At 38.3% G+C, this 19,036-nt stretch overlaps 1 protein-coding gene across 1 annotated transcript in view; it reads left to right on the forward strand.

Annotated features, from left to right (window-relative positions):
• LOC124775646 (esterase FE4-like) overlaps nucleotides 1-19,036 on the forward strand; it is an 83,350-nt gene that overhangs the window by 1,123 nt on the left and 63,191 nt on the right. Inside the window, exon 2 of the mRNA XM_047250474.1 lies at nucleotides 3,307-3,447. Coding sequence (XP_047106430.1) covers nucleotides 3,307-3,447 — 141 coding nt within the window. The remainder of the gene's footprint in view (nucleotides 1-3,306; nucleotides 3,448-19,036) is intronic.

Here is a 19,036-nt window from a genome sequence, read left to right on the forward strand (position 1 = left end):
AAAATTTAATTAATTGAATCTAGGACTTTCATTCAATAAACTAAGCCCTCTGTTCACCTGAAAATGATAGGGTGATTTATATTTAATTAAGTAAAGTAATATATGCAAATTAATTTGTTTCAATGATAGAATATGTAATTTATGGTCGTAATAGAAACAGATTCTTTTCTGTCTTTGCATGAAATTATCACTTCTATTTCACGTAAATGTCTATGGAATTTGGGAAGATGTATGTAAAAATTTTAATTGTTATAAACCTAAAAATTTAATATCTGACAATGACAGTAACTGTTTAAAACCATATAAATAGAGGTGATTTGTAGGCCGCCATAAGTTAGTCAGAGGTTCCGTCTTATGTCAGTCATGAGACAGTATTAAGTCAATTCTATACATGTAGTTTGCCACCAAACATCTATCATGCAAAATAAATTTCTTTGTGAACAAGAAATAATGGAATTTATTTTAACCATTGCATAATTCCTGTGTGGAAATGCAGTAACATCAAGATGGACCTATGGCAGCATTAAGAAGCAGCATCCCAGATTACACAAGATGCGTATTATTTATATGGTGGAGGATATCCACAATGTGACATGGTATTATTCTTGTACTTGTGTTAAGCAATGATACACATCCCAAACTTCATCACCCAAAAACATTTTCGCCATGTTATATTACTCTCTCTCTCTCTCTCTCTCTCTCTCTCTCTCTCTCTCTCTCTCTCTCTCTCTCTGTGTCTGTCTTTTACAGGTATATCTCCCTGTGACTGTAGCAGCTCTGAATGTTTGAGAGGTTAACTTGGATGGAAGTGAATCATTAATTGTGGGAGAACCAACAGAATAAGATCAAATTGTTTCACATATGGTGTCAAAGAATGATGCTGAAAATTAAGTGGATTGATCAAATGAGGATCTCTATAGAACAGATGAGAAACGGAATGTGTAGGAAACATTGTCTAAGAAGGCGCAGAATGATAAAACCTGCATTGAGAGTCCAGCAAATAACCTTGATAGTACTAGAGGTAGCTCTAGAGGCCACAAACTGTAGGACCACATAGAAACTGGAATATACAGAACAAGTCATTACAGGCAAGATGTAAGGGATACTAAGGGACAAAGGGATTGCCACAGGGTAGGAAATCATGGCAGACCACATCAAACACTCAGAAGACTCACTGAAAAAACGTTAGTAGACCAACAAGCATGGGGAGCAAAGAAAGGGATGGGTTGTTGCAACTGCGGTAGAGATACACTTTGAGAAGCATTAAGTTGTGCACCATCACTAAACTGGAGTCTTAGAGGATGAGTCAGAGAGAGAGAACTGTAGGGGAGGTTGGAATACAGTGCTGGGACTGAAGAGGAATTGGATGAAAAATGACAGAAGATGCAAGAGTGAAAGCAAGGGAGTGAGAAGGGGACAACTCAGATGGGGAATAGCAGAGGTTTATATCAGGGTAACTGTGAGAAATGAGAGTACGTTGCTGAAACAGTTACTTCTTACATAGTACGGAGGCTATGAAGAAGCTTTTTAATTCACTGTTATTCTGGTTTTCATTGTTTTCAGAAATCACACAGTCAAGTTTACAATTATCCACTGCTTGATAGTGGCCATTCATTACTACAGACAGTTTTTCAGTTGTCGTACCCACATAGAGTGCTACAAAACAAATGCATCAAAGGCTATATATGAAATAGCTGCTTTTGTGGGTCAGATGTTTGTGTTGGGTTAGATAAAATATACCTGGGTATGAAAGGTAGTAAGTGTGCTAGTTTCATGTGAAGGTCTGGTATTGTCTCTGCCATGTCCATAAGTGAATGTTGCATGAAGTTCAGGTTTGGGAGCCAGTCTGCCTAAGGGATGAACAACAATAATATGTTGTCTAGATGAATGATGAAATATTTCATTGGGAGATAAGGTTACAATTTATGAGATCTAATTTTTTGTGTGCAGATGGTCTCTCTCTTTTTAGAATGTGTTCAGATGAATGTGAAATGAGGTCACTTTGAAATTTGGAAGCGATGAGTGACCTAAATATCTGAATAAACAACACAATCAACAGTACTGGACACATTTTAATTTATTTGAAAAGATAGTCTATTATCTCTGAATTCAAGTTTATCATTACCACATTCAGACGCAACACAGAACCTGATCTGTATGAGTGTTTTATATGCACCTTGGGAACAAAATAAAACAAAACAAGCATATCTTTGTGGTCTGGGGCTATTCAAAAAGATATCATCTTTAGTTATTGCAAAAGATGCAATTGTGGTGTGTCTAATAGAGATCTAACAGCAAAAGAAAAAAGAAACAGTGGAAGTGCCTACCAAGCAAGCTGCAAATTAAACTGAAAGAAAAACTGTCTACTGCATAAAAGCGATTAGAATTCATGTCTCTGTGAGTTTATTTCAGTAACAATCAACGCAAATACATATTGGCAATAACACAGATACCACAAAAAATTTCAGTTGACTTGATTTCTTTTGGAGCAGTGATTATTTCATCTGATTTATGTATCTGCAACATCAGTATTATTGTAAGCTTAATGGGGTAATCATATTTGTGCAAAGATCTGTAATGCTGTTAAGGAATGATTTTGAGGAAATTTGTTGATATTATTTCCAGTATACAATGAATTTTTGATGTAATTACATGATTACTTTTGAAAGGAAGTGATATGTCAACTATACCCTTGTTTTTGTATTTATAATCAGTCTTCAAAAGGTATTCATGAGAATAGTTCTCATACAATGTGATTACTGTAAGCTGAGAAATAGTGTATTGAAAGGATCAGTGAAAGAGTGGAATTTTCCTTGTTTTGTTATTATCAAAACTCATTCTCTTGTGATCTTTATCTTAATGTATATTTTATCTTAAAATAACAAACTACTGATACACGGATGCACGTACATACATTTATAAAGAGACAGGCAGGCATTAAATTACCTGTGGTAAACTGCTCTCACTCAATAGATTCATACAGTAATTAGTTTCTTATAGACTATGATGCCTCACTTAAAATTAATTTGCCTAGCACATGTGCTTTTGTTATGCATTCACCTAAAACAAGTTCAGGTAAGAGACAAATCATGTCTAAGTGCTCTTAATTTTGTAACAAGTAGGTTAAAATTGGAAAAAATGTACTTCATATCTATTTTGTATATTATTTTCTGTAATCAACATTTTTTGGTTCAGAAGCGCACCTTTAGAATAATATATGTTATTGAATGAAGCTGTTGTTCTTATTGTTGAAAATTTTGTTTATTGCCTACAACTTTTTCATAATAAATCTTATTTTTATGTTAGGGTGCAGGAAGTTACAAAACAATTGACACACCACTGGGCTCTCTAAGAGGTCAGCAGTTAACCACTACAGCTGGAAACACTGTTTATTTCTTCAGAGGAATTCCATATGCTGAACCTCCAGTTGGGTCTCTGCGTTTTCAGGTGAGAAAAAGACTAGTACTGCAAATGAAAAAATTTATACATTTGTAAATATGTATTTAAAAGTAATGATCAATGGTAGAAGCATAAAACTATTTTCAGATTCAGTAGCCGGTATCAAAAGACAAAGCCTCAAGTATATACAACATTTAAAACTGTTACATCAAAAGAACCAAGACTGAATATCAAAATTGTTAGTCCTTCTGATGGAAGTTTTATTTTGCTTATGATCCAAAATATTGTTTCTATTAAGCAAGCATTCAGTTAACAGAAATGCCTCTTTGATAACATCATCATTTAATTTTGCTATTTATTATGTTATTGTCATAATTTCTTTTGCAATTTAGTTTCATTTTTTTCCTTAGTTTACATATACTACTTTTGTTACATTCTGGACTTTCCATTCTTTGATTTTATTCTTCTGTCTTCCTTGCATCTGCATATTGCTGGCATTTGATAGTGACTCAAGTGAATAATATTTAAAACACATACCATGCATAAGTATTCGTAATGGGCTACTTTCATTTATGTGTCATGTAATTAAATGGAGCCAAATAATAAAATATATGACTGTGAATCCAATGCTCTCTCTTGTACTTTGTAGGAATAGATTGAAGACATTTGCATTTCATTACTGATATCCTATCTTTGTCATACAGAAAATGCATAATTTTTGTATTTTGTAGTATCCTCAACATAACAGAAGCAGTTCAAAGTAATTATTTTAAATATTTAACACTTTAAGGTCCAGCCACTTAGAAAGCTTTTGGGCCCAGAAAATCAGCCGTTTATGTCATTATTTGAAATTTTACTGGCTGATCTGTGTTGGAGATATCTTAAAGGGCAATTAATACTGACTTGTCCCTTACCAATTTGTATCTATGTACAAAAATAATGAAGAGGATCAATAAGATGATACAATACAATACACACTAAAAAGACCAAGCTTCAAGTTTTGTTTCTCATCACTATCATATTTCTGCACTATATTGCAAATTTTACAATACTGATGAGAGAAAATATAACTATCTTTTTAAAAAATGTGCAAGGTAGGTTTTTGAACAATTTCACACATAATTGGCCTATGCATGGAAAAGTCTGAAACACTCTGACATGAAGAGAAATATGTTGCAGTTAGGGCAATATCAGCTTGTTTAATAATTTCAATTATGTGATTTTGACAGTAATACCATCATACAAACCTACTGCTGATAGTTGCACTAAGAACAAGTTTTGAGCCATTGTTGTGCCTTTTCTATAAGAGTTCTTCATCAATTTCTTCAGACTTTCTCATTCAGATATTTCTCCCTCCAGTCCAGAGTCATAAATTGTTTCATCTAGTTTCCAACCCTTTTCACTCTCTTAACAAATGTGACATATTTGTCACAGAATTACAGAAAATATCAAAAGTTAATGGCTACTTGCATGAAACTCATGACAATGCAAACGCACAATAGCTCAGTTAGTTGTGACAGCAACTCTTAAACTCACTACTGTTTCTTTTGAAATAATTCTGTAAACTGACGACAGAGATCTGCACCAGTCAAGGGACAGGTAGATAGATGTACATACATTGTTCACATATGAAATAAGTCCAGTTTTTGAGCTTAGTTGACTGACTCATCATAAACCATTGCAGCCCAAAATATACTCATGTATGGACCGGTCGCAGCAGTATCACGGCCCAAGTTGTGTGCAGGCTTTGTCATCAAAGTGTTAGAGTGAGGTACCTAAACAGATACCATCATAAAATAATCTTACTGATATCTTGTCTACAACATGGAACTTGTATATACTATCCACAGTAGCTAAAATGATGTGAGAGCAGAAGAGGCTGTGTTTTGTGCTATTGTTTAACACATCCCAGGTACACTTCTTTTAAACATATCCATATGGTCTGTTTCCAGTGCCACAGTAAACAGTAAATGTGGTATCTGTGCATGTTCAGAATCCAGAATAAATTGAACAGATCTTACATATTGAAGGATATGATTCCAAAAAAAGGCAGCAGATATCCAACATTGTCCACAAGAAAATGTATGTTGATGGCAGTAGAATTGTTCTGCAGTTTGCTTCAAATGCCAGTTCTCTGAATGTTCTCTTAATGAACTTCAGAATCCTCAAATTAAACAACTACAATGTGTATTAGAGATGAAAAAAGACCCACTGTGACACTTGCTAAGGAAAGAGGTGGAGTGGAAATAGTATTTGGCACAACAAGAACATACTAAATAAGAGAATGTCTCAAAACACCTCCAGTGCTTCATTATTATGATGTACATGAAGATGAGAAATTGTCAGTTGATCCCAGCAAATGAGTTATAGTAGCTGTCCTATTTTAAAGTGAACAACCAGTTGCATATGCTACAAACTCATAGTCACCAGCACAATAGTTCCATCCACAAATACACTCCTGGAAATTGAAATAAGAACACCGTGAATTCATTGTCCCAGGAAGGGGAAACTTTATTGACACATTCCTGGGGTCAGATACATCACATGATCACACTGACAGAACCACAGGCACATAGACACAGGCAACAGAGCATGCACAATGTCGGCACTAGTACAGTGTATATCCACCTTTCGCAGCAATGCAGGCTGCTATTCTCCCATGGAGACAATCGTAGAGATGCTGGATGTAGTCCTGTGGAACGGCTTGCCATGCCATTTCCACCTGGCGCCTCAGTTGGACCAGCGTTCGTGCTGGACGTGCAGACCGCGTGAGACGACGCTTCATCAAGGCCCAAACATGCTCAATGGGGGACAGATCCGGAGATCTTGCTGGCCAGGGTAGTTGACTTACACCTTCTAGAGCACGTTGGGTGGCACGGGATACATGCGGACGTGCATTGTCCTGTTGGAACAGCAGGTTCCTTTGCTGGTCTAGGAATGGTAGAACGATGGGTTCGATGATGGTTTGGATGTACCGTGCACTATTCAGTGTCCCCTCGACGATCACCAGTGGTGTACGGCCAGTGTAGGAGATCGCTCCCCACACCATGATGCCGGGTGTTGGCCCTGTGTGCCTCGGTCGTATGCAGTCCTGATTGTGGCGCTCACCTGCACGGCGCCAAACACGCATACGACCATCATTGGCATCAAGGCAGAAGCGACTCTCATCGCTGAAGACGACACGTCTCCATTCGTCCCTCCATTCACGCCTGTCGCGACACCACTGGAGGGCGGCTGCATGATGTTGGGGCGTGAGCGGAAGACGGCCTAACGGTGTGCGGGACCGTAGCCCAGCTTCATGGAGATGATTGCGAATGGTCCTCGCCGATACCCAAGGAGCAACAGTGTCCCTAATTTGCTGGGAAGTGGCGGTGCGGTCCCCTACAGCACTGCGTAGGATCCTACGGTCTTGGCGTGCATCCGTGCATCGCTGCGGTCCGGTCCCAGGTCGACGGGCACGTGCACCTTCCGCCGACCACTGGCGACAACATCAATGTACTGTGGAGACCTCACGTCCCACGTGTTGAGCAATTGGGCGGTACGTCCACCCGGCCTCCCGCATGCCCACTATACGCCCTCGCTCAAAGTCCATCAACTGCACATACGGTTCACGTCCACGCTGTCGCGGCATGCTACCAGTGTTAAAGACTGCGATGGAGCTCCGTATGCCATGGCAAACTGGCTGACACTGACGGCGGCGGTGCACAAATGTTGAGCAGCTAGCGCCATTCGACGGCCAACACAGTGGTTCCTGGTGTGTCCGCTGTGCTGTGCGTGTGATCATTGCTTGTACAGTCCTCTCGCAGTGTCCGGAGCAAGTATGGTGGGTCTGACACACCGGTGTCAATGTGTTCTTTTTTCCATTTCCAGGAGTGTAGAAAGAGGTCACAGCAGTTAAATATACAGTCAAAAAATTTCATGAAGATAATTATGGCAAAAAATTGAACACAAAGGACCGGAGTCAATTTTAAAAATAATTATTGAGAGGTGCACCTGCAGGACTAATTATTGATATTTGGCCATACACTCATAAAGTAATTCATACTAAAGCATCAAAACATACGAATACCTGATATTCTAAGTAGAGTCTGCAAGGAACAAGAAGATAAAGCAGAAATGGAGGAACTGGAAGTACTGATGGTTTCATCTGACAGTGGAGAATTCCTGATTTAAATGAAGGAAGCTACATTAAAGGATAAAAATATTAGTTACCTGACCATATGTAATGCAAGGATTTCCAAATACAGTTAAGGAATTTCCACAAGAACTGTCATATTTCTGGACCTTTAAAGAAATGATTAGCTATGCTGAAGGAATTTCCTTCAAAGGATAAAATATAATTATGCCAGCACAATTAACTGGAAGGACAGTGAAATCAATCCATGAAAGACACCTTGCCATAGAATATTGTTGCAAGAGAGCTGTAGAATATGTGTACTGGAGAAATATGAAACAAGACATTAAGAAATACATATCAAGATGTAACATACGAGGTGTGGCTAGAAAAAAACTGGTCTAGTACTGGTGAAACAATAAAACGAATGCAATAAGGCTGAGAGTCGTGTGGCCTGTCACGTGACTCTCGCTCCACCTACTGCTCGAGTTTCATCTGCCTCCTGCACTCAGTCTGCCCGTGGCGTCTGTTTTAAGTAGTTGACGTTTCGTCAGTGCGTCGGAAAATGTTGAGTGTACAGAAAGAACAGCGTGTTAACATCAAATTTTGTTTCGAACTAGGAAAATCTGCAAGTGAAACGTTTGTAATGTTACAACAAGTGTACAGCGATGATTGTTTATCGCGAACACAAGTGTTTGAGTGGTTTAAACGATTTAAAGATGGCCGCGAAGACACCAGTGATGACACTCGCACTGGCAGATCATTGTCAGCAAAAACTGATGCAAACATTGAAAAAATCGGTAAACTTGTTCGACAAGATCGCCGTTTAACAATCAGAGCAGTGTCTGAGTTAACAGGAGTTGACAAGGAAAGTGTTAGGCAGATTCTTCATGAAAGTTTCAACATGAACAAAGTGTGTTCAAAAATGGTTCCAAAGTGTCTCACAATTGAACAGAAGGAACGCCGAAGAATGATTTGTTCTGACATCCTGGAAAACATTGAAAGTGATCCCACCTTCTTACAAAATGTTATTACTTGCGATGAATCGTGGTTTTTTACTTACGATCCCAAAACTAAACGCCAATCGATGCATTGGAAAACTCCTGGTTCTCCACGACAAAAAAAAGCACGAATGTCAAAATCGAAATTCAAGGCAATGATGATTGTTTTTTTTGACATCAAAGGGATTGTGCACATTGATTGGGTACCAGAGGGACAAACAGTGAATCAGCATTACTACATTAGCGTCCTGGCTACCCTACGTGAGCAAGTACGGAGAAAACGGAACAATTTGTGGAGAAAAAAGTCATGGATCCTTCACCAAGACAATGCCCCAGCTCACAGTGCATTGTCAGTGAAGACGTTTTTGGCAAAACACAACATTCCCATCTTAGATCATCCACCCTACTCACCTGATTTGGCCCCCTGTGACTTTTTTCTTTTCCCTAAAGTCAAGTCAGCTTTGAAAGGAACTAGATTTGAGACTGTTGAAGCAGTAAAAGAAAAAGCGATGGAAGTAATGTATGGACTTACCGAAAATGATCTGCAGCATTGCTCTGAACAGTGGAAAATTCGTATGGAGCAGTGTAGAGACCGAGGAGGAGAGTACATTGAAGGAGATAACATGAAATTGTAAATAATTGTAAATAAATGTTTTTTCCAGCATCAGTCCGGTTTTTTTCTAGCCGCACCTCGTATGTCAACAGCTTTCAAGAAATGAGATAAATGAACCAATTATAGTAAAATCAATACTAAGTGGTGGATAGAGCAAATGGATGTGAAAGTTAAGGAAATGTGCAAGCTTTCAGAGCCAGTGACTCCTTATTCTGAAAGAAGGGTTGAGGGGGAAGGTAGAGTATTGAGGGTTACAATTCAAGCACAACATCTATTTTATTTTATTTTTTTTCAGTGTGTTCCTTTTTCCCTTTCCCATGGCAACTCTGTGCTATTATCTTTTATTCTGTTGTTGATATGAGGTTGCCAACTGTTATGGTTTCTTGTGCTTGTTTAGAAGTGAATAGCTGTTAACTGTAGTTCATAAAATAAATCATTATTATCACTCATAAACTGATAATTCATGTGCCCGAGGAATGCCCACAGCTCTTTAGATTAATCAGGTTATGGGCCCAGAGGTGCATTGATCTACAGGACACATAATTTGCTTATATAGTACAAGGGATGTGATCTCAATATTGATCATGGTTGTTGAGGCAGGGGAATATAAAATTCCGCTGTTTGTGGAATCAGTTTTAGTAACTGGAAATTTCAAAATGAGGTGTTATTAAATGAGATCTATGTGTTGGAATTTATTTGAATGAAGTATTCAGAAATTGTCATATTTGAAGATAATTGTATGGCAGAAGTACAAGCAAAGGAAGTTGCACAATTGCATCCTCAGGGTCTTTCGTGGTGGGAAGACTGGATAAAATCCTCTCAGTTTTCAAGCTGCATCAATTCCAATAAAATTCTTGAGCTTTCAACAGCTAGCTTCACTGTCATTGTCGGGAGTAAAAGTGCTGACTGCCATGAATGGCACTATTTCCCATGTATATACCTATGATTACACCCACTGGCACCAATCAGAGAGGGACAAAATGATGTGTGCGCGGAAGGCGAATTGAGCAGCTCATAGCTTATTAGAAGATGACGCATAGCAGCCACAATCTGACACAGGCCATAGTCAGGAAGATAGGGAAGTTATTAAAGGAATCTGGTTTACCAGATGAAGTGGTGAAGAAATTGATGCTTCACACTGCGAGACCTTCCAGGCTTTATGGACAGCCAAAGATATATAAGGAACTTGTTCCTCTTATACCCATTGTTAGTGCAATCAACTCGCCTGCCTGTAGACTGGCAAAACATGTTACAGGATTATTAGAGCCAAAGCTGGATCATTGTGAACACCATGTTGTAAACTCACAGACATTTGTTGAAATGCTCAAGACAAGGAAAATAGGTCAAAACAATGTAATGGTTAGTCTGGACGTGGAGTCACTTTTAATGAGGATGCCAGTACAAGACATACTGGATATTTTGGCTAAACAGTTTCCACTTGGAATTCTCAAGTTGTTATCATGTTCTAGCAACAATGTACTTCTTGTACCATGATGAATATTATGAAATGATGGGTGGCACAGCAATGGGCTCACCACTGTTTCCTGCAGTCACGAATTTCTTCGCGGAGCACTTTGAGGAAAAGACTCTGAACTATAGGGTGCTGTGTCCATCTTGCATCCTCAGGTACATCGATGACGACCTTCCTGATATGGCCTCATGGTGAGAATACAATGCAGCAGTTCATGGTCACATGAACGTGTCAATCCCAACATTAAATTTACCGTCTAGATGGAGAAGGATGGCAAACTAGCATTCTTTGATGTTTTAGTTGAGTGGAAGGAAGGAGGCTGGTTTGGTCATTCAGTCTACAGGAAACTGGCACACACTGATTGATATTTAAATGCCGATAGTTTTCATCACTCTGTACACAAGAAAGCGGTCCTGAACACGTTAATGCTCAGAGCCAAAGTTATTTATGATGACGACCACCTACAGTCTGAATTGGAGCAACTGAGGCATGTGTTCAGGGAGAATGGCTTCAGCAAAAGAGACACTGCAAATGCTGTTGGGCGTACCAAAGAAGGACGTTTGGGAATCGGCAGAAGAAGTTGAGCTGATGGCTTTCCTGCCATACTGTGAGGCAGAGCAGCAAGGTAGGATGTCTACTGCAAAGACATGGACTGAGACCAGCGGTCTGGCCCACCCCGAAGATATGAGATATGTTGTGCCCTGTTAAAGATGACATAGCTCTTCATGTATCCAGTATGTGTTGTCCCTTGCGAGTGCAGCAGCATCTATATAGGCCAGACAATTCCCACAACTGCAGAGCATTTTACCAAGCACAAGAGACATATTAAGCAAAGAGAGATTGACACAACAGCCATAGCTGAGCATTGCCTTGAAAACAGACACAAGATACAGTTTGAGAACACAAAGACTGATGGCTCATGTGTCAACATACTGGGACTCAGTTATAAAAGAGGTGGCTGAGATTAGAATGAACAGCAACAATTTCAACAGAGACCAGGGCTACTCACTGGGTGTATTGTGGGGCAGGCTTTGGATATTGAAAGGAAGCAACGGTGGATGTTTAACGTTTATAAGGAGGCGGGAGCAGCAGTTTCATACATGGCACTAGCCTGTTATGCCATCTGATGTCACACGGTCCTGCGGCAGGCTGGAGCTGTTATGAGATGCCCAACTCATCTTTCACACACATGTCATTTTGGCCCTCTCTGATTGGCACCAGTGGACGTAATCATATTTATATAAGCATGAAATGGTGCCAGTTCTGGCAGTCAATAGTTTTACTCCTGATGATAATGGTGGATCTAGCCACCGAAAGCTCAAGAATTTTTTTGGAACTGAGACAGCTTGAAAATGAAGATGATTTTATCCAAGATGCACAATTAGCAACTTTGAAGAAATGCGACAGCAAATAAAAGTCACAAATTGTACAGAGAATTAAAGATACTTATCTGGAGGATGCCAAAGAGAAAGCTACCCCATTTGATATGTGGTCAGTGTTAAGCAATGTTTTCAAGCAAAGGGGAATGGCAAACCAGTTGTTAATTTGGCAAATTTTACTAATGATGAAATTTGACGCAACAAAAAACTTGATTATTGGTTATTTTCTGCAAAATCACAAATTGATTTGAGAACTATGATTGTCTGACGCAAAAGTAGAAGAAGCTGATGTTGTTTGACATCTTTTGTTGACAATGCCTCCAGATTATGATAATCTTGTCACAGTACTAGAAAGACTGTGATCAGATACATTAACTCTAGATTTCATCACAAACCAGCTTTTGCATGAAGGGACGAGGAGGTAAGTTGCTGTCAGGAAAGACCACATTAAATCATTGACAGTTTTCTTGTCACAGCCAGGACAGAAATTTAAGTCTGGTAAGTATGGTAAAGTATTAAATCAGATAGCAGAGGTACTTATCATTTAGTTTTTCCTTGTTATAATTATAGTTTGAAAGGATATAAAATGTCAGGTTGTTGAAAGCCAAAGAAAAATGAAGCACAGAAACTGAAAAAAACTCTGCAGGGGCAACCTCTGATAATCAAGATGGGAAAGAGAATAATTACTGTTTCCTCACAGATAGTTGTAAAAATTCATCAAAATTTAGTGGAATTAAATGGTATTCGGATTCTGGAGCTATAAATAATTTAATAAATAATAACATACAATTGAAATGTGTGAAAATGTTTCCATAATCAATTAAAATCAATGTTGTGAAGTTTGCAGCATTTTATATGGGCTGTGATAAATGCATTGTTGAAACTGAAGTTATGAGTTATGTAAAATAGCCAGAAAATTCTAATTTTGAATATAGATATTTTCTCAGTTGCAGACCTCAGCTATAACCTGTTGTCAGCATGTAAACTAGAACTGAAAGGTTTACAGGTAGTTTTTGAGAACTATGTATGAGTCAAACACATACACACTAAATTTTATATGCAAGGGACTTCAATGTCATGTAGCCTCAGCAATAGAGACTATTGAACTATGGTGTGAAGAGTTGTCTTATCTGAGTTACGTAAGTTTTCATAGGTTACAGATGCAAGTTGATGGAATGAATTTCAAACATGACTAGTCAGTTTATGATTTTTATTATACATATATTGATGGGGAACAGATGTCATATCCCCATAAAACATGAAGAGCAAAAACAACCAGACCACTAGAACCTATTTATAATGATCTAGATGGATCAGTTACTCCAAACTCATATGAAAATAAAATGTATGTTTTAACTTTTATTGATTATTTTACTAATTTTTCTTGTGTCTATCTGCTAGAAACATAGTCAGAAGTGTTGTATTTTTCAAAATTCATGAAGCAATGTCCATATCTCATTTTAATTTGAAAATTAATCATTTTCACTGTGGTTATGGGTGATAGTTTCTCAAATTAGCTGTAGACTTTCTGTTAAATTTTGAGCATTCAATTTGAGTTAACTATGTGATATATACCATAGCACAATGGAGTTTCTGAACATCTAAATAGGACTATTTTGGACAAAGCATGTTGTATGCCTTTCAAATCAAAACTCGACATGAGTTTCTGGACAGAAGCAATGTTGGCCACAGTTTATATTACAAATAGGAGTCCAACTAAAGCCTTGGTAGGAAAACTATTAGCAGAATGAAATTTTCACTCTGCAGTGGAGCGTGCGCTGATATGAAACTTTCCTGGCAGATTAAAACTGTGTGCCGGACTGAGACTTCAACTCGGGACCTTTGCCTTTCTCGGGCAAGTGCTCTACCAGCTGAGCAACCCAAGCATGACTCACAACCCGTCCCCACAGCTTTAATTCTGCCAGTATCTCATCTCCTATCTTCCAAACTTCACAGAAGCTCTCCTGCATACCTTGCAGAACTAGCACAACAGGAAGAAAGGATATTGTGGAGACATGGCTTAGCCACAGCCTGGGGGATGTTTCCAGAGTGAAATATTCACTCTACAGAAGAGTGTGCGCTGACATGAAAGTTAAGGAAATGTGCAAGTTTTTGGAGCCAATGGCTCCTTCTTTTGGCAGAATGGTTGAGGGGGAAGGAAGAGGGATGAAGGTAAAGGACTGGTGTGGGTCAGGGGAGACTTACTGGACAGTATGAGAAGAAAGGACTGATTGTTGTGGACTGTACTGGACAACACTGAAAACCTTTAAGTTCACAGGTTTTCAAATCTCATCCAGTGCAGTATTTCAGTTGTTTATTGTGTATTCAGTTTGATAACAGGTGATAGAAAATATGTTGGTGACTCTGTCTGATTTAATAAACTAGCACAGTGTCATCCATGATTATCTGATAATAATAAAATCTTATGCCTTGTGCCTGTACACCTTCCAACACTTTCAACTTTCTAGCAACTATCACGACTTATTTTACAGGAGATGCAGTTCTAACTATTTATTAACATTTCAAGAGCACTTTGTTTACTTTTGGAGTTTCCATAATTCATCACAGATAACACTTATGGCAGTTAGCAGTGATTGTGCACTAAATTTACACTTCCATCACACTTTTTTTCCCCCATAATCTGTATACTGTTTTTGTACACACAACGTTTGTCCACTTAGCCAAAGAAGTTATTTTCGTGAGTGCATTTCATTATATCTCACTTCAACATTATCTCACATTTTTCTAATTTTACTAATATTTGCGTGATACATTATAAACTTTCACATTGGTTCTCAGCTTGGTTCATCTACATCTACATCCATTTGTTCGTGTAAAGAAAGATTGTCAGTATGCCTCTGTGTAGGCTCTAATCTCTCTGATTTTATCCTCAAGGTCTCTTTGCGAGACATACATAGGAGGAAGCAATACTCTGGTTGACTCTCCTCGGTGAAGGTATGTTCTCGAAACTTCAACAAAAGCCTGAACCAAGCTACTGAGCATCTCTCTTGCAGAGTCTTCCACTGAAGTTTATCTGTCATCTCCGTAATGCTTTCATGATTACTAAATGATCCTGTAATGAAGTGCGCTGCTCTCCATTGGATCTTCTCTATCTCTTCTATCAACCCTATCTGGTACGGATCCCACACCAGTGAGCAGTATTCAAGCAGTGGGCGAACAAGTGTACTGTACCCTACTTCCTTTGTTTTCGGACTGCATTTTCTTAGAATTCTTCCAATGAATTTCAGTCTGGCATTTGCTTTACCAACGATTAATTTTATATGGTCATTCCATTTTAAATCACTCCTAAAACCTACTCCCAGATAATTTATGGAATTAACTGCTTCCAGTTGCTGACCTGCTATATTGTAGGTAAATGATAAAGGATCTTTCTTTATATGTATTTGCAGCACATTACACTTATCTACATTGAGATTCAACTGCACCATGCGTCAATTCATTGCAGATCCTCCTGCATTTCAGTACAATTTTTCATTGTTACAATCTCTCGATATACTACAGCATTACCCTCAAAAGCCTCAGTGAACTTCTGATGTTATCCTCAAGGTCATTTATATATATTGTGAAGAGCAATGGTCCTACAGCACTCCCCTGCAGCACACCTGAAATCACTCTTACTTCAGAAGACTTCTCTCCATTGAGAATGACGTGCTGCGTTCTATTATCTAGGAACTCTTCAATCCAATCACACAATTGGTCTGATAGTCAATATGCTCTTACTTTGCTCATCAAACAACTGTGGGGAACTGTATCAAATGCCTTGCAGAAGTCAAGAAACATGGCATCTACCTGGGAACCTGTGCCTGTGGCCCTCTGAGTCTCGTGGATGAATAGCATGAGCTGGGTTTCACACAATCGTCTTTTTTGAAACCCATTCTGAGTCCTACAGAGTAGATTTCTAGTCTCCAGGGAAGTCATTATACTCAAACATAATATGTGTTCCAAAATTCTACAACTGATCGACGTTAGAGATATAGGTCTATAGTTCTGCACGTCTGTTCGACATCCCTTCTTGATAATGGGGATGACCTGTGCCCTTTTCCAATCCTTTGGAATGCTATGCTTTTCTAGAGACCTATGGTACACCTCTCCAAGAAGGGGGCGGGAGGAGGGGGGGGGGGGGGGGCAAGTTCCTTAATGTACTCTGTGTAAAATCGAACTGGTATCCCACCAGGTCCAGCATCCTTTCCTCTTTAGAATGATTTTAATTGTTTTTCTATCCCTCTGTCATCTATTTAGATATCTACCATTTTGTCATCTGTGTGACAATCTAGAGAAGGAACTACAGTGCAGTCTTCCTCTGTGAAACAGCTTTGGAAAAAGACATTTAGTAATTCGGCCTTTAGTCTGTCATCCTCTGTTTCAGGACCAATTTGGTCACAGAGTGTCTGGACATTTTGTTTTGATCCACCTTCCGCTTTGATATAAGACCAAAGTTTCTTAGGATTTTCTGCCAAGTCAGTACATAGAACTTTACTTTCAAATTTGTTGAACGCCTCTCACACAGCCCTCCTCACACTACATTTTGCATCATGTAATTTTTGTTTGTCTGTAAGGCTTTGTCTATGTTTATGTTTGTTGAGAAGTTCCCTTTGCTTCTGTAGCAGTTTTCTAACTTGATTGTTGTACCATGGTGGCTCTTTTCAATCTCTTATGATCTTGCTTGGCACATACTCATCTAATGCATATTGTACAATGGTTTTGAACTTTGTCTACTGATCCTCAACACTATCTGTACTTGAGATTCCTGTTAATATGATCTATTTCTGTTTAATAGCAAGAACAATTTCCTGAACTTAACTTCCTAAAGTGACATAGCAATGTCAAGAGTGATATGTCGTGCCATTTCTTTATAGGCTGTGAAAAGATCCAGGATTTAATTTTTAACGGTGGCACACAGACTAATGACTGTGATCTGTATGTCACCATCACTTGTCCCATGTCTGAACAAATACTGCTGATAAAAATTTGTTTCACTGAGTAGACTCAAAATGACTGTCTTTGGATGCAAAAGGAATACACCATCATCCTACAAAGTGTAACCTACTTGTTCTGACCCAAGCATAATGAAATGGAAAGTTCAGAATGGAATTACAACAATATGAAAAGGATAGATTGTTACTCACTACATAGAGGAGACATTGAGTTGCAGACAGAAAAGTCCTTCTTCCAAAATAGAAAACACACATTCACACAAACACAAATCACACAGTCATGGCCACTGTCTTCAGGTGCTGGGACTTCACTCACAATAAAACACAGCAAGGAAGAACAGGAAAAGGCTGGTTACTGAGTAATGTAATGTGTTAGACTAAAGAAACAAAGGAAAACAGCAGTGGGCTGTGGGATGGAAGGAAAGCCATTTGGCAAAAATCAAACTGTGGAAAGTCAAGGGTGGAATGAGAACAATATCAAAAGAATATTCAAATAAATTACAAGAATGCAGCCAGGTGACTTAGCCAACAACTGTCAATATTTTGACAGGACACACCCTGCCATTTTCAAGACATAACTGCAACAAGGAAGTGCTGTGCAAGGGCATTTAAAAGTCCAGCTTTCAGAGAAACTCTGAAGCTTCAAGAGTTTCGCTGAAAACCAATATTTTAAGTTTCCTTGCAGAACACTTTCTTGCTAAAATTTTGCCTTGAAAATGGCAGGATGTGCTTCTGTCAAAATATTGGTAGTTGTTGACAATGTCATCAACTGCATTCCTGTAAGTTATTTGAACATTACTGAAATGTTTTGACATGAACGAATGTAACCAAGTTAAGACAACAATGTATATGCCATAAGAAACTAAGGTCTCACATGAAAAGAATAGATTGCTACTCACCACATAAGTCACAGACAGGTACAATGAAAAATACTGCTAACATTTAAGGTTTCAGATAAAAAAGATGAAACAATGGAAACTCTAGGTAGGAATATCAACAATGTGGGTCCAAGCTGCTTGAGATGGCAGTTGTATGTGCATGAGGTGTGCTTGCTTGTGTGAATGAATGGTGTGTCTATCTCTTTCTTTTTCTGACAAAGGCTATGGCCAAAAGTTAATCTATAAGTGCCTTTTTTAACTGTCCTGTCTGGAACTTAACATTTCGTCTTTATGGCTAGTTGCAGTCTATCTTTTCCTACATTGTAGACAAAAAAGAACTCCTTCTGAAATAGAAAACACACACACATTCACACAAGCACAACTCGTTCACTTAGCTCTATCAGTATTTCATTCCAATAAAATAAAATATTTATTTAGCACACTGAGCAAAATAATTTAACAAAGCAGGACAAATTGTATTTTTCTGTGTATCTCATTATAATCTTTCATTCACTGTAACCAACTGCAAAACAGCTTGTTTAGATTTTTGGGTTTTGTGGTAAATTCAGATACATCTTGTCAATCAGATACTTCATGGTCAAACGACAGCTCACTTTCAGTTTTCAGCAGACACATGTACATTGTAGCAGACACATGTACATTGTATTTGGGAACTGTCTAAGCATTCATCTCAGTGAAGACTATTTCACAATTGACTTTACAAATATCAGTATTTTCCAAAGGTGTTATGTTGAAGAAAGATGTTACATATCAGAGAGTTTTAAAACTGTTACATGTTTATCCCTCAACACAATTGATTTACGAAAGTATTATGAGTTTGAATATGGTTTTTTAAAAAATGTTGCATGATCAAATTAATATAAATTCACGACTGATTTTCTGATAAAAGTACTATTAAAAGAACAACTTGGTTGCAACACAATTATACATAATACTAATTCATGCAAATACTTCCTCTAAAAATATAAATGAGCAAACTAATACCATATGGCTTAATAATTACAAAACAAAATGACTGATGCCACATCACAAAACTAAGTGCACTATGAAACCATAAACTGAATATACTGATGCTCCTTTTGCAGAAACATCACACAGAGATGAAAGTGGTCATGTGTGTGTGTGTGGGGGGGGGGGGGGGGGGGGGGGTTTACATACCAATTTATGAGTGAGTGTGTGTAGTTTGCATTACTCAATTTATTTGC

Source organism: Schistocerca piceifrons, chromosome 2, assembly GCF_021461385.2.
Source record: "Schistocerca piceifrons isolate TAMUIC-IGC-003096 chromosome 2, iqSchPice1.1, whole genome shotgun sequence".
Classification (NCBI taxonomy): Eukaryota; Metazoa; Arthropoda; class Insecta; order Orthoptera; family Acrididae; genus Schistocerca; species Schistocerca piceifrons.